The sequence below is a fragment of the Diadema antillarum genome, unplaced genomic scaffold, assembly GCF_040938485.1.
Source record: "Diadema antillarum isolate AM-2024a unplaced genomic scaffold, OU_Dant_1.0 seq00001013_RagTag, whole genome shotgun sequence".
NCBI lineage: Eukaryota > Metazoa > Echinodermata > Echinoidea > Diadematoida > Diadematidae > Diadema > Diadema antillarum.
In genome coordinates, this window is record NW_027271849.1 from 443,957 (window position 1) to 456,468 (window position 12,512).

General features: G+C 38.8%; 1 protein-coding gene across 1 annotated transcript in view; it reads right to left on the bottom strand.

Moving 5' to 3' along the window:
* The window catches only part of LOC139742680 (trafficking protein particle complex subunit 14-like), a 28,680-nt gene extending 17,738 nt beyond the window's left edge, over positions 1–10,942 (bottom strand). The window contains exons 1-5 of the mRNA XM_071653209.1: positions 10,466–10,942; positions 8,687–8,921; positions 7,531–7,617; positions 6,879–6,981; positions 450–600 (exon numbers count right to left, since the gene is read on the bottom strand). Coding sequence (XP_071509310.1) covers positions 450–600; positions 6,879–6,981; positions 7,531–7,617; positions 8,687–8,921; positions 10,466–10,942 — 1,053 coding nt within the window. The remainder of the gene's footprint in view (positions 1–449; positions 601–6,878; positions 6,982–7,530; positions 7,618–8,686; positions 8,922–10,465) is intronic.
* Between the last annotated feature and the right edge of the window lie 1,570 nt (positions 10,943–12,512).

A 12,512-nucleotide genomic window follows, 5' to 3' on the forward strand; every position in this document is an offset into this window, starting at 1 on the left:
AAGAAATGAAATATGGATGGACACGTTTGAAAACTCAAACATTAACACTTTATACATTTACCTAGATAAATTTTGGATGGACAACAATACTTTGTGCAAAGTGCAAAAGATATGGCATAATAAATACTTATCCTGTAAAAATGTTCCTTTTCTTTGTAGAAAAATTCACATTTAAACAAAGAGCAAACTTGTTCAAACCAAAACCTGTTCATTGATGACATTTGTCAATAGAGGCCACAGCCATTCCTCAGCATACAGATACCATTTAAATACCCCCGTTAAATAGTAACATGCTCTAAGCTTCTTTCCGTCATAGCCGTTTCTATTTGTGTCCTGGGAGATGCAGCTGCTGCAGAAAAGAAGCTTCTTAAAACCGGGTTTGGAAAGGCCTCGAGACATTCCTACTCAAATTTCAATCCAAATAATCCAGCGCTACATCGAGAGTGTACCTCGTCCGGTCTGTTTGACGGCAGCGAGCAGTCCCAGGTGACCTGGAAGACAAACGTATGCTGTTCTTCGGGGTGGAGACTGGTGGACAGCTGGTCTCGCTGGCTTGGTATGAGCTCGATGGCGAGAAATGACGACCAATCTCCTCCATCACTGCAATGAGAAGAAATCGACAATGCATTCTCTTCACATTCTCCTCATTGTGGTAAATGCTTTACTTTACAAGGCATTGTGAACTGTATTCATCTTATATTTCACGAATCTCTTGAGAGAAGCTCCCCCTCACGAATATAACACAAAAAGATATTTACTCTGATCCAGACAAAAATTCATGCACATTTCTCCCTTTCATTGCTGTACTCCACAATCACAAATTTCATACCACTCATGAAATTGTTAAAAAGTACTTATTCACATAAAATTAGATTCACTATGAAATGTGTATGCCGTTTACAATATCACCTTCAACTGAGTGTGGTGATAGAAGGGAATGCAACTGTCTCCAAAAGATAATTGAAATCAAAAAGTTGCTGAAACAGGGCTCTGTCTGCCTCTAGCAGGTCTAGATCCAAATCAAATATTCCTTTTGAGGTTGGTTACATGCTCTTTCTCCAGAATGCTCTACATGATCATGAATAGGTTTGTTGGGTGCAAGGTAGATTTTAATAAATACATTAAACAGTACAATCCTTTAATCTTTAATGCATCACTGTCAATGCTAAAAATATTTGCAGATCTCCACTGGAAATGATGGCAAGTGAAAGGTGGTGGGTAAACCGTACAGTATGTCCCCCCAAAAATTACAATGGGACCCTCTGCAATAACTTTTAAAATAGTGAATCAATCAAAATACAATTTCAGGGTATGAAACTATAACTCATTGCCCACATCCCACAGAAAACCCCGTTCGATTTGCTTCAGTGGTCAAAGAGAAATGAGGAATTTTGTAGAGCATGTCAGGAATCTCTTCCCTCCAAGCTCTGTCTATTGTGTTTGCACATTGATATGCAGTTCCAAGAGCATCCAAGACCCCGTTTACAGTGCGAGGCTCGGCCACGGCCAAGCCGCGGCCGAGCCGCTGCCGAGCCCGCCTTCATTTCAGTGTATACACGCAAAAGGCCAAATGCGGGGCAAAAATTGGCCGCGCATTTGGCCACGCTCTGGAGGTGGTCTCGGCTGCGGCGGAGCCGCGGCCGAGCCCGGCCTTTTCTCAGTGTAAACGCAAACTGGGCCAAATGCGCGGCCAAATTTAGTCTGGCTTCCAAACCCTCTGCCCGTACTATTTCGCTATTCAGGATATTAACCCCCTCAACGTCGAAAACTAGTATAGTTTAAGGTGGTTTTGTCCTGCAAAGGATTTTTCCTTGGGCAAAGGCCTTTGCCCGAACGGCGACTTCGTCGCCACGGAATCCAGTTGGCAAAGGGTCTGAAAACCAGACTATACCAAATTGCGTTTGTTTACAAGCAGAGTGCCACTACGACAAAATATTGAAAGGTTTGAATTAAAAACGCGGCCGAGCCCGGCAGCGTAAACGGACAAAATTGCAGGGCTCGGCCCCGCAATTGAGGCTGGGCTCGACCCAGCCCCGCACTGTAAACGGGGTCCAAGTGTTAAACTTGGAAGAATCAGACTCATGACATGCTTTACAATAATTCACATTTCTCTGTAACTGCAAAACCAAACCGAATGGGGTTTTCTGCAAAATAGAGCTAAGATGTTATATTTTAAGACCATGAAGTAGCATTTGGACAGTTTAATCATGTTGGGTGTTATCAATGCGAAAATCCGTTTGTAATTTTTTTTGGGACAAACTGTACAATTGTTGAAATAACCACATCTCAATTACTATTTGAACATGATAGATAACTACAATATCTGGCAAATTGTTCTTGGACTTAACACAATTTTACAAATAGGGGAAATCGTTTTTCTCATCACAAATATAATTGACACATGTCGGACCTGCAATATCACATCTAGAGACATGCAAGTTGCATTTACCTTTCTGCTTTAAAACTTAAAAGAAACTTAATCCCATGTACTAGTTAACTCTTAATGTGCCAGGCCCAAAACCCCTAACGTGCCAGAGGTTTTTACTTAAGGCCAGAATGTATCGAAACTGGACTGACAATGTAATTTAAAACTGCCATATCTTTCAAACTATCGACTGTTTTGAATTGAGTTCTACACAACAAATATCAAGAAATGATTGTTCTTTCGTGCCATGTAGTCAGTTTTCCGTAATATCTATCTGAACTTGAAATATTGCAGAAATGAATAATATCATCAAAAAATTATTGGAATTTTTTGTGTAGTATGAAAAGAAAGAGTCAGTCGTGGTTTTTCTTCAATAGAACGCTCCCTTGACTCTGTGAGAAAGTTTTAGAGCTACATCTCCCGTTTCAAATGATAGCAAAATTGTCTTCTAGAATTGTATGATTCCAAAGATACAAGCGGTTTATTTTGTCTTAGCAATTTCTCTTTCTGCCTCAGTAATTCATTCCCAAATCTGAGTCCTTTAGTCCCAGATCCTGTATTTGAAACTAAACTAATTGTCCCGGGCCCTGGAAAGTGTCTTTTGTCCACTTGAGAAGGAAGCACCCTCTAATCCTTCTTTTGTCTATGCGGACTACGGGCGGGCGCACTCTATTGAAATCGGCAGGCCTTTGTCAGCGAGGATTTGTGCGCGCGCAATTCCTTGGTAACGGCGGAGATCATCCGAGTACTGATTGAGTACAATACACACTAGCGGTTGCTAGGGGCAGCTTGAAGGATGAACATGACTCCTGATCGAAAGCGAAGATGCTGCCGTGATCTGACCGATAAAAGTGCACACGCCTTCCGGTTTTTATTTGTCTAACGCTGTATCAATCAAGAATGTTGATCCGATCAACCTATTGCCAGCCACTGTCCATCCGATCACAACATTACCAAAATGTTATAACAAAGTTAATTCACGGTAGTATACCACTTTTGTGTTTATTGCCAATCCAGAGAAATCAAAGTAAAGTGGGTTTGGCTAGAAAACCAGTTCAATCTCAGCACCACGAGGTCAGTCGCTCGGAGCAGCACACCACGTGCTTGTAAGCCCAGCGCTGGTGTTTGAAGCCATGTGCGTGCAACTGAAAAGCTCACCATTCATTTCATGATTCGGTAAAATAGCGCTACGTTGGGAGGAGCCCTCTCATTCTCGAAACGATCATCTCACTTTGAAATAGTAAAGTTCAATAGCGCTGTACTTGTGAACTATGCGGCCAGAGTTGTGAAGTAATTGAATCTTGCAAACGAATGAATTCAGTCAGATTTGAAATTTCCAAAAGCCCGATCAGAACAGCGAAAATAACAACGAATTGAGACAAGACACTAAAACATGACACAGATAAACAGTGAAAGGAAAGGCAGCTTTACACATATCATGATGAAGGAGCGAACAATGCAATTACATTCAACAAAATCATTACGGTACAAATAACACTTAAAAAGAATCAAAAGCCCCCTGACAGTAGGCCTGATCTGCATAGCAAAATTGGTGACAAGAAGACAAAACTGTAGGTGCCGACAAGTATAAAATCACGTTTTACATTGCTGGTATGCTTTTTCAATGTTTGCTGTCTTTGATTGTCTTTAGTCTCATTCGCCGTGAAACATTTGATTATCTGAATATGACATTATTCAACGGCACATTCCATACTTTCACATGGCGTCAGAATTCTCTATAGCGCCTGCCAATATAGGTTTCATACCGAGCGATTTGTAACCATCAGAATTATTTTGAACGTTCATGGAAATCATAACATCGATCACTCTACTGTTGAAGTTCCTTCATTGGTTTATAATAGCCGATGGATGTTAGTTCCGTACTTGAATTCGTACCTTCATTGCGTTGTGACACAGTTTTCATGAAGCAGCATCATCCGACATTTCTTTCTTTCTTTTTTTGTGTGATCTCCAACACTGTTTTACTCCAAGGACTGAACAGCGGGATCTGAGTTTGAAGTTTTCAAAATCTGCATGCTAACAAATAGTTTGATGTTACTTTGCATCCTCTCTCTCTCTCTCTCTCTCCCTCTCTCTCTTATCTAAAGTCCTACGTAATAATAACTTTGATGGATTTGCTTGAGTTTGAACATTTTCCTCTTCACCTGCGACTCGGGGAAAATAACACGTTTCTATAAGAGGTAGGATAAACGATAAGCAAAGCTCAACAAATAACATAAATGCGTAAATATACTTTAATTCTGTGTCTCACTGAGCGATGAATATTTGGAAACCTATCAAATTATAGGTTTCGAGCTTCCTAAACAGTTGAAATCAAAATCAAACAAGAAAACCCGTTTGCGAATTTGATATTGGCTGTCTACGAATTACTGATCGAATTCTGTTCTACTTTATCGAGACTGTGCTGTAGGGATTGTGTCTGCATCATTGCTTGGCGATAAACGATACAGCTTCGATTTTTGTTATCATGAAATGATAAATAATTATTGATCATTTTGCGTGGTTGAGTAAACAATTTCTATAATACACCAATCGACTGTCGATGGTTCTTTTTTGTTTGTTTTGATTTTGTTTTTGTTTTTGGCCAAAAGAAATAAGATAAATATTCTTGACGTTCGCAACGATTCTGGTCGCTAATTCGAGAGTACGTAGTTAGAGACATTTACTGTTCCCATAGCCAATGTTATTTACACGCTATTTATAGCCGGAAAGCTACAAGAACCAAAACATCCTCCAAAATACGGCAGGACAATGACAAATTTTACGGATACGGAGATACGCTCAATGCGTGAAAACTAGTTTTCTTCAAAATGTATAGAGAAAAGAAGAAGCAACATAATAAGAGAGAAGGCATGCCGAAAGAGGTACAGTATGAAGACCAATTGAAGAGAAACCCTCAAAGAAAAAAAAAATGCAACCGTGGACGCAAGCACAAAAACAAAAACCAGTACATGGAAAACAACATAGTTTGACTGATTTTCATGTGCACATCGTCACATACATATAGAAAATCAGGCTCTATAATGTACTTTCATATCGGTGGAGTAAAACCAATACAGCCAGTTTGCGCTAAAATTACAGTTCCAGTCACTTTCGTAAGTTTGAGAAAAAAAAAATCGGTTTTGGGTCAAAACCAGTGTTGATTAGTATTTGTACTATTTGCATGTCGTCGCTCAAAACAACAGCTCTATTCGCTCTTTGCGAACGCTGCCTACAATTTTTAAACTGAACTAAGCAAAATAATGTTCATCTTTTGCGATCTATATTTTGTCTGAAATTCCGAAACACTAGATTTCTACTTTGAATTTCATTTCGCTTCGAACTAGGAGAAAGTAATCACGCCAAAACAAACTACGAACTACGTGTGGTACCAAGCGGCATAGTTTACAGGTCTACTTTCCGTTCACTGCACACGTGCATAAGACAAGAACAAAAGCGTCTTCTTCTTTTGTATGCTAGCGTGGGGACGATTAGTGAAGTTCACCAAAATAAAAGGATGAAAGACTTGACCGACGAACGCAAGCTTACCGTCTTTGAGGGACAAAATCAAAGCAGCTTCCCGCCGGACAGCATCCAAGCGGAACAATACAACTGGAACCGCATAGGCAATACACGCAGATTAAATAGCATACACACGCGTGGTTTACCAATGAGACTTTTGATCTATACACATCTCGCAGAGGGTGCGCTCGCTGCGGATTTTCCCGACGCGAAAAAAATACATCTAGCCGAAAAATCACGTATTTACTCAAAATTTTCCAATGTAAGCATACTCATATTTTTGGTGAAAACGATGGCTATGCTAGTCAGCTACCAGTACATATCATTGTCAGTTTCTTGGTGTAACACATTATGGTACCATAAGAACTTAAATAATCAATGTTTTTCGCGCTCTTCTTTGTCGCCGATCGGCGACCATGGCACGTCAGCACTAAGGTCGCCGTTCGGCGACCATGGCACGTTAAGAGTTAAGTGAAAGGTGCTGTGCATATCAGGATTATTTTGAATTTAGCTGACTATCATTGATGTGATTTTCCATATCTCCAAGTTATATTAAAATACTATGATATTCATGAATTCAAAATGCAGGATACAATTTTTGTTGATTGGAAGTTTCTGTTCTGTAAAACGAGAAATGTTCACATGCATTTTAATTTCACAAATTTCATTTCGCAAAATCAACATAAGTGCAAAAGTTCTTGTTTACATTACCCGGTATATGCATTGAATGCCACTGGCAATTTGCAAAATTTCATGCTGCGAAAAAGGCCGACGACTCAAATTCGCGAAAGTTTTATGCTGCAAGTCGTTCTTGCTTTACAGTATGCTGCATCCACAAATCAAACATAGGTAGTCATATCATTTTCATATCGTTTCATATCAAAGGGAGGTTTACTGAATCATCTCATGACCAAGTGGAAAGCTTACTTACCTTGATAATACTGATGATGGGCATGTTGCCTCAAGGTTGCTATTTTTGTTGACAAACACTTGGATGTTGCAAATCAGCAGCTCTTCTGGGTAAGTATTGCACACTGGTGGGGTTGTAACAGAGCAGACTTTCCTTGAGAATTGCACTCAACAAAGTTTTGGCATGACATTTTATATATGCATAGTCTTAACAATCAAATACAATTTCAGTGACTTAGTGAAGATTCAGGTTTACGAGTCTGTGGCACCCTGACAATAACTTGCTGAATACACAATATTAGTAATAGCATGAATTTCCATTTGACATACAAAAAGAATTTTTGGTAGAAGAATGAGCTTTCATACAAAACACTGCATATGTCCTGTTCCCTAAAAGTTATCTATAGTACCTAAATACTGGTCTGACATGATAATATTCAATCATCTGATTGCTTAATCATTCATATAAATTTATAATGCCTTAACCTTTCCATACCATCAATGCAAGTATCAGTCATTTTAATTGCATCTGAATGACAAATCAATAAAAACAGCATTCTTGGTCAATTTTCCTGGATAATTGTAACTAGACTTTAAAGGTCAATACAATAGCTTGGACAGCCACATGCACATTTTATTCCACGGCATATGGCACTTAAAACAACAATTCTCACCTTTTGTTACTAGGTAATGTTTTCCAGATACACTGAAATGTTGACAAGTAACCTGAGGTGGTGGAAGCACAGGGAAATCTGCTGAAACTGAAAATAAGCAAATAAGAAAAGTTTGTTAAATGTCATTGTTCATTCCTTGTAGCAACAGCAATCTTGTAACATACCTCCTGAAAATATCAATACTATCAATATCAAGTACTTAACATCTTCGGGCATAGAAAAGCTTTAAAATATTAAAAACTCATACACATCCATGTATATCACAACTATCTTTATTTAAAAAATTCCTACTGACTCCATGAATGGGCAAAATTTGTGCAATCTTTTGTTTGATTGACTCTCTCTATTAAACTGATCATGGTTGATGCAATCAATGTAATGTAGACCGATATATATTATTGATATATTGCCGGCCTTGCATACACCCAGTCGCAGCCATTATGGTGCATGCATGATAACAAAATGTACTCGTTGTAGTTAGTCTATACCTACTGTATGCCTACTCTATATGCATGCTGCGGATGCTTTAGATGCTATCAATACTTGTATAAACACTGAACATACACACAGATGAAAGTCACACATTACTGAATGTACACACTTGATATCTCATAACCAGTTTGGTTTTTATTCACAGATATCTCATAGCAGTGCCCTTTGGCATGAGTCTTCAGAGCAAAAATTGAGTTCATAAATAAAAGCCTTTCTTTGCCTGGTGGTATGGTCCCCCTTAATACTTCTAGCCACAAAAAAAAAAAAATCATTGTCAGCAGAATCTTGGATATGTGCAAGAATAAGGTACCAACACACGTTTCAAAGTAGATCGACAGATTTTTTTTTTTTCAATAAAACGGAAAATCAGCAACATCCTCAAACAAAATAAACAAGGATCATCACAGAAACAACCTTTCAATCATGTGATATCAGCATCTACTAAAAATAATAAGGAGTAGAAAGAATGCATTTGCTATTGATTTTTAAAAGTACATATCTAATATTCAAATCATTTGTCTTTACAATTAAATCATCAGTGCACCATTCCTTTTTAGATTAATTTTCCTATTTTAACTCAAAACAGCATTCTTCTTGACATAAACCATTTTGCAATGGGCCCTATAGACCATGAAAATGAAGAGACTGTATGCACAAGACTGACCATTGTGGATGATGTGATGTTTCTCCTCTGATTGAATGACCTCTTCGAGTGGACATCTCAGAAGCATGTCCAGACGGTCACTTTCATCCTTGTCCAAGATGTGCCTGGGTTTGGTGATGTCCACGCTGATGGTTGCTATGTGGTTGAAGGCTCCACCCACATCTGGTAGGTCTCCCAGGGATACGCTCATTGGCAGGACCAGGTTCCGCCCATTCAAAAAACAAACAGGTTCAGTCTCCTGAAAGAAAAAATAAAATACAGCAGTGTACACCAGTACAATTTATAAGTTGCCTACGAGGGACTTACTTTACATAGAATCAACTTCATATTGGCTACACTTTTACTTCTAAAGAGATTTCTGGTTCATCTTGACAGGACAGAAGTCTCCAATTATACACCCGTTTTGTTACACTTTACCATAGCTGCATAGGTTTCTTCATAATCATCTTTTTACATGATGCAGAATAATTTTTGTAACAGAAAATTGCTTATTTTCAACAGCAAATTGCAGACTTTTCCAGGAACAAATGCAGAATACCCCATCACATCATTGCACACATTTGTGCAGGTCACAATACCAATTATCATACCTAATTACCACTCTTCACTACCCTACCCTTGTTAGCATACTACAAACCAATGCACAAACACTCACACATTCAGAAAGTGACTGACGGGGTATAATTCTGCAGTTAAGCCCTTTGCCATGACAAATATAGGGTCTATTCCCTCCAAAGTCTTTAAACAAATGTCCACATGTCCTTTTGTATTTCAAAAGACAGTTTTCTACATTTGTACATTGGTACTTGTAAGTTGTGATGCTTTGGAAGATTCATGCTAAATTTCACATCCACACATTGCATAGTAAAATTTTATTATTACATAGGCCTATCTCTTAGACATTATTCATTCTAAGTACGTTAGACTACCACTTGGGCCAGGAAATACTGTATACGCTATAATTTTCGCGTACATAAATTTTCGCGAATTGCCGCTGTCACACATCTTTGCGAGTGGTTAAATTCGCGATTGGGGGACCAGAGAAAATATGAAGTGGCAAAGAAAGTGTGAATTTTCAACTTACTAGCAAATAAGAATGACACTAGTCATACACTGCATGAAAGATACTTTACCAAACTCTGCGAACTAGTAAGTTAGAATTCAACATTTTTGAAGTGGTTAAGTCCATCGCGCTAGATTTCTGACGAGTGGTCCCCTTGCGATAATGGATTGGCTCTCTACAGTATTCGTAAGTAGACGTGGACGTGCTATATGTACGTAAACAAGCTTAGCCAGCATGGTCTGTTCGGTAAGCCATGACATGGTATACTAGTACTGAAATGTTCGTATCATCAAGGCAAGGGATTCATTTTGGAAGGTAATATTTTCGCGTGTTGTTAATTTCGCGAATAGCTCCCGACTCGCGAAATTCGTGAAAATAAAACCCCCGCGAAATATATAGCGTATACAGTAGACCAACATTCTGGAGTGCTGAATTGCGACACAAAGATAAGGTCTAACTCTAAAGTGATGAGTATATCGAAAAGCAGTGTCTTGGGTATTTCGGGGGGGGGGGGGGGGGAACAAATCACTGACTTGTTACTGTTTATAGGTGTCTGTTGAAGTGAAAGGCACATTAAAACACTTTGCGCAGATCATATCTATCATTGCCCGCATGCAGGCATTAACATAACATACAGTAGTAATTGTCAGTGCCGTGGGCTGAACTCTAGTTTGTTTGGTTATCTCTTCCTGTCCAAGACGGTGTTGGATTCTCACCTTTTTGGAGACCGTTCTCGACTTTGAGGAGCTATCAGCATCTTGCATAGCTACAGAAGCGAATGGAGAACATGCAAGTTTGTCACTTTGCACAGAATGACCGTCAGAAAATCGTCTCTCCCCGCCTTTAGAGGGATTTGCTGAACCCGCTGCTTCAACACTCATGGACCGAAGCGCGTACATCATCCTCAGCGAGGCCGCATCGACATCAGCGCCGGAGTTGAGGGGCGAGCTGTACCCAGCACTTGCTGCGTAGCAAAGTGACTTCCATGTTTCTGGCATATCATTTGCACCTGTTGGTTCTCCATTTGTTTCTGGAAATGTCACTTTTAATCCAAAATCAAGAACCTCCCCCGCATAAACATGCTTCCTTTGCTTATCGTCCTGTATGTCACCCCAGGAGCCATGATGCGTCTCAGGCAAGACAAGACAAATATTGTCTACTTTAGCAATGAGTGATTGCAGACTATCCTCCATTGCCGATCTTATGTATTAGTACGGCGCATGCGTACGAACTGAGATGAATATATCGGAATGGCTCAGCATCCTCAACGACTGAAACCTCAATAAGCTTTGAGGCGCGTTTTATACGTTTTCAAGAGTCGAGGAGCAACATTTTTGCATTACGTTTGCTCCAATGTTTACTCTCATCTTGATTTTCAGAGTGTATTTTTTTGCCAAAACTTCAGCCATAGGCCCTATCTGACGAAAATATTTTGTTATCACAAAAAATCCACAGTTTTGATACACAAATGCCCATCGATAAACGCAATTTTACGACTTGAAAAGTATGCAACGCGTGATTGCTAAGATTTGTTTTTTTTAATTTGTGTTTTTATTGGGAAATCAAACAAAATCACAATATTTACATGAATAAAATTCAAGTTATTGTGAAACAAAATCAAGTGGCAAATTATCCTAAGTGAATGAATTGATTGATTTATGCAATGCAGAACAAAGTGGCCAAAATCGAAGCCTAAATAAAAGATAGTCTTGTTTCATTAATTTTCATTTCAATCCATTTCATTTCATTTCCACTAAAAACACAACATTTACATACACATAGTAATACAAAATCGTACAGTGTTGTAACAGAAAATACTGTGAATTGACCCCCCCCCCCCAAAAAAAAGGGCCTACAGTATGTGGGCTTTATGATTATACTGAATTAGGGGGCCTAACTAAAATTGTTGGAAATGGAGGAGACATACTGAAAAGCAAAGTCTAATGTCAAAATCTATCAAATAAATGAATGGATAAATAAACAAAAATAAATATACAAATGAATTGTCGCTTGTCACCTGGTTATAAACAGGAAAGTGTAGGCACATGTACAACACAGAGGACCCGTCGTACTCTGATAAAAGAAGATGACATTTATTTTTTGTAGAAAACTATGTGTGGAGCTTTAGGCCATAGGCTGTACACAAACACAAAATCTGGAGCCTCAGGAGGCTCAGGATACAGATCGTAGAAGCACAACAATGAATGGATTTTATATTTGTTATACACTAAAAAGAAAAAATGATAATGATAATAATTAAATTTAAAAAGAAAGAAAGAAAGAAAGTGAGGCAACCATACAAGTCATTCTTGGAGTGGAAGTCGGTTCGAACACGACACTCCAGTCATTGAAGCTAATTTTCATTCTCTGTTGAGTTTGTATTTTATACTTCAATGTTTGTTTTATGGGAAATGTAATGATCTTTGATCGAGCGCGCTACAGCTTTTTATTGAAAATGCAGAGAAAGTCAAGGTATATAGGCTATAATCATCAAACCATGGACCCTACCAAAAAAAAAAAAATAATAATAATAAATCAAAATCATGAGATTAAAATAACATGATAAACCATACGAGTACAAGGAAGAAAGAATTGCGAAAACGAGTGCAAAATAGGCAATTTTCATTATCTCTTTTGCAGAGACTCCAACCCCAAGCACCTTCTGCTGCTGGAGATTCTCCCGCCTGAAACCCCTAGCAAACGGGAGACTCCAAGTTTATGTGTGCGAAGCGCGAAGTTCCTTGGGTTATAGATGCTCTCTGG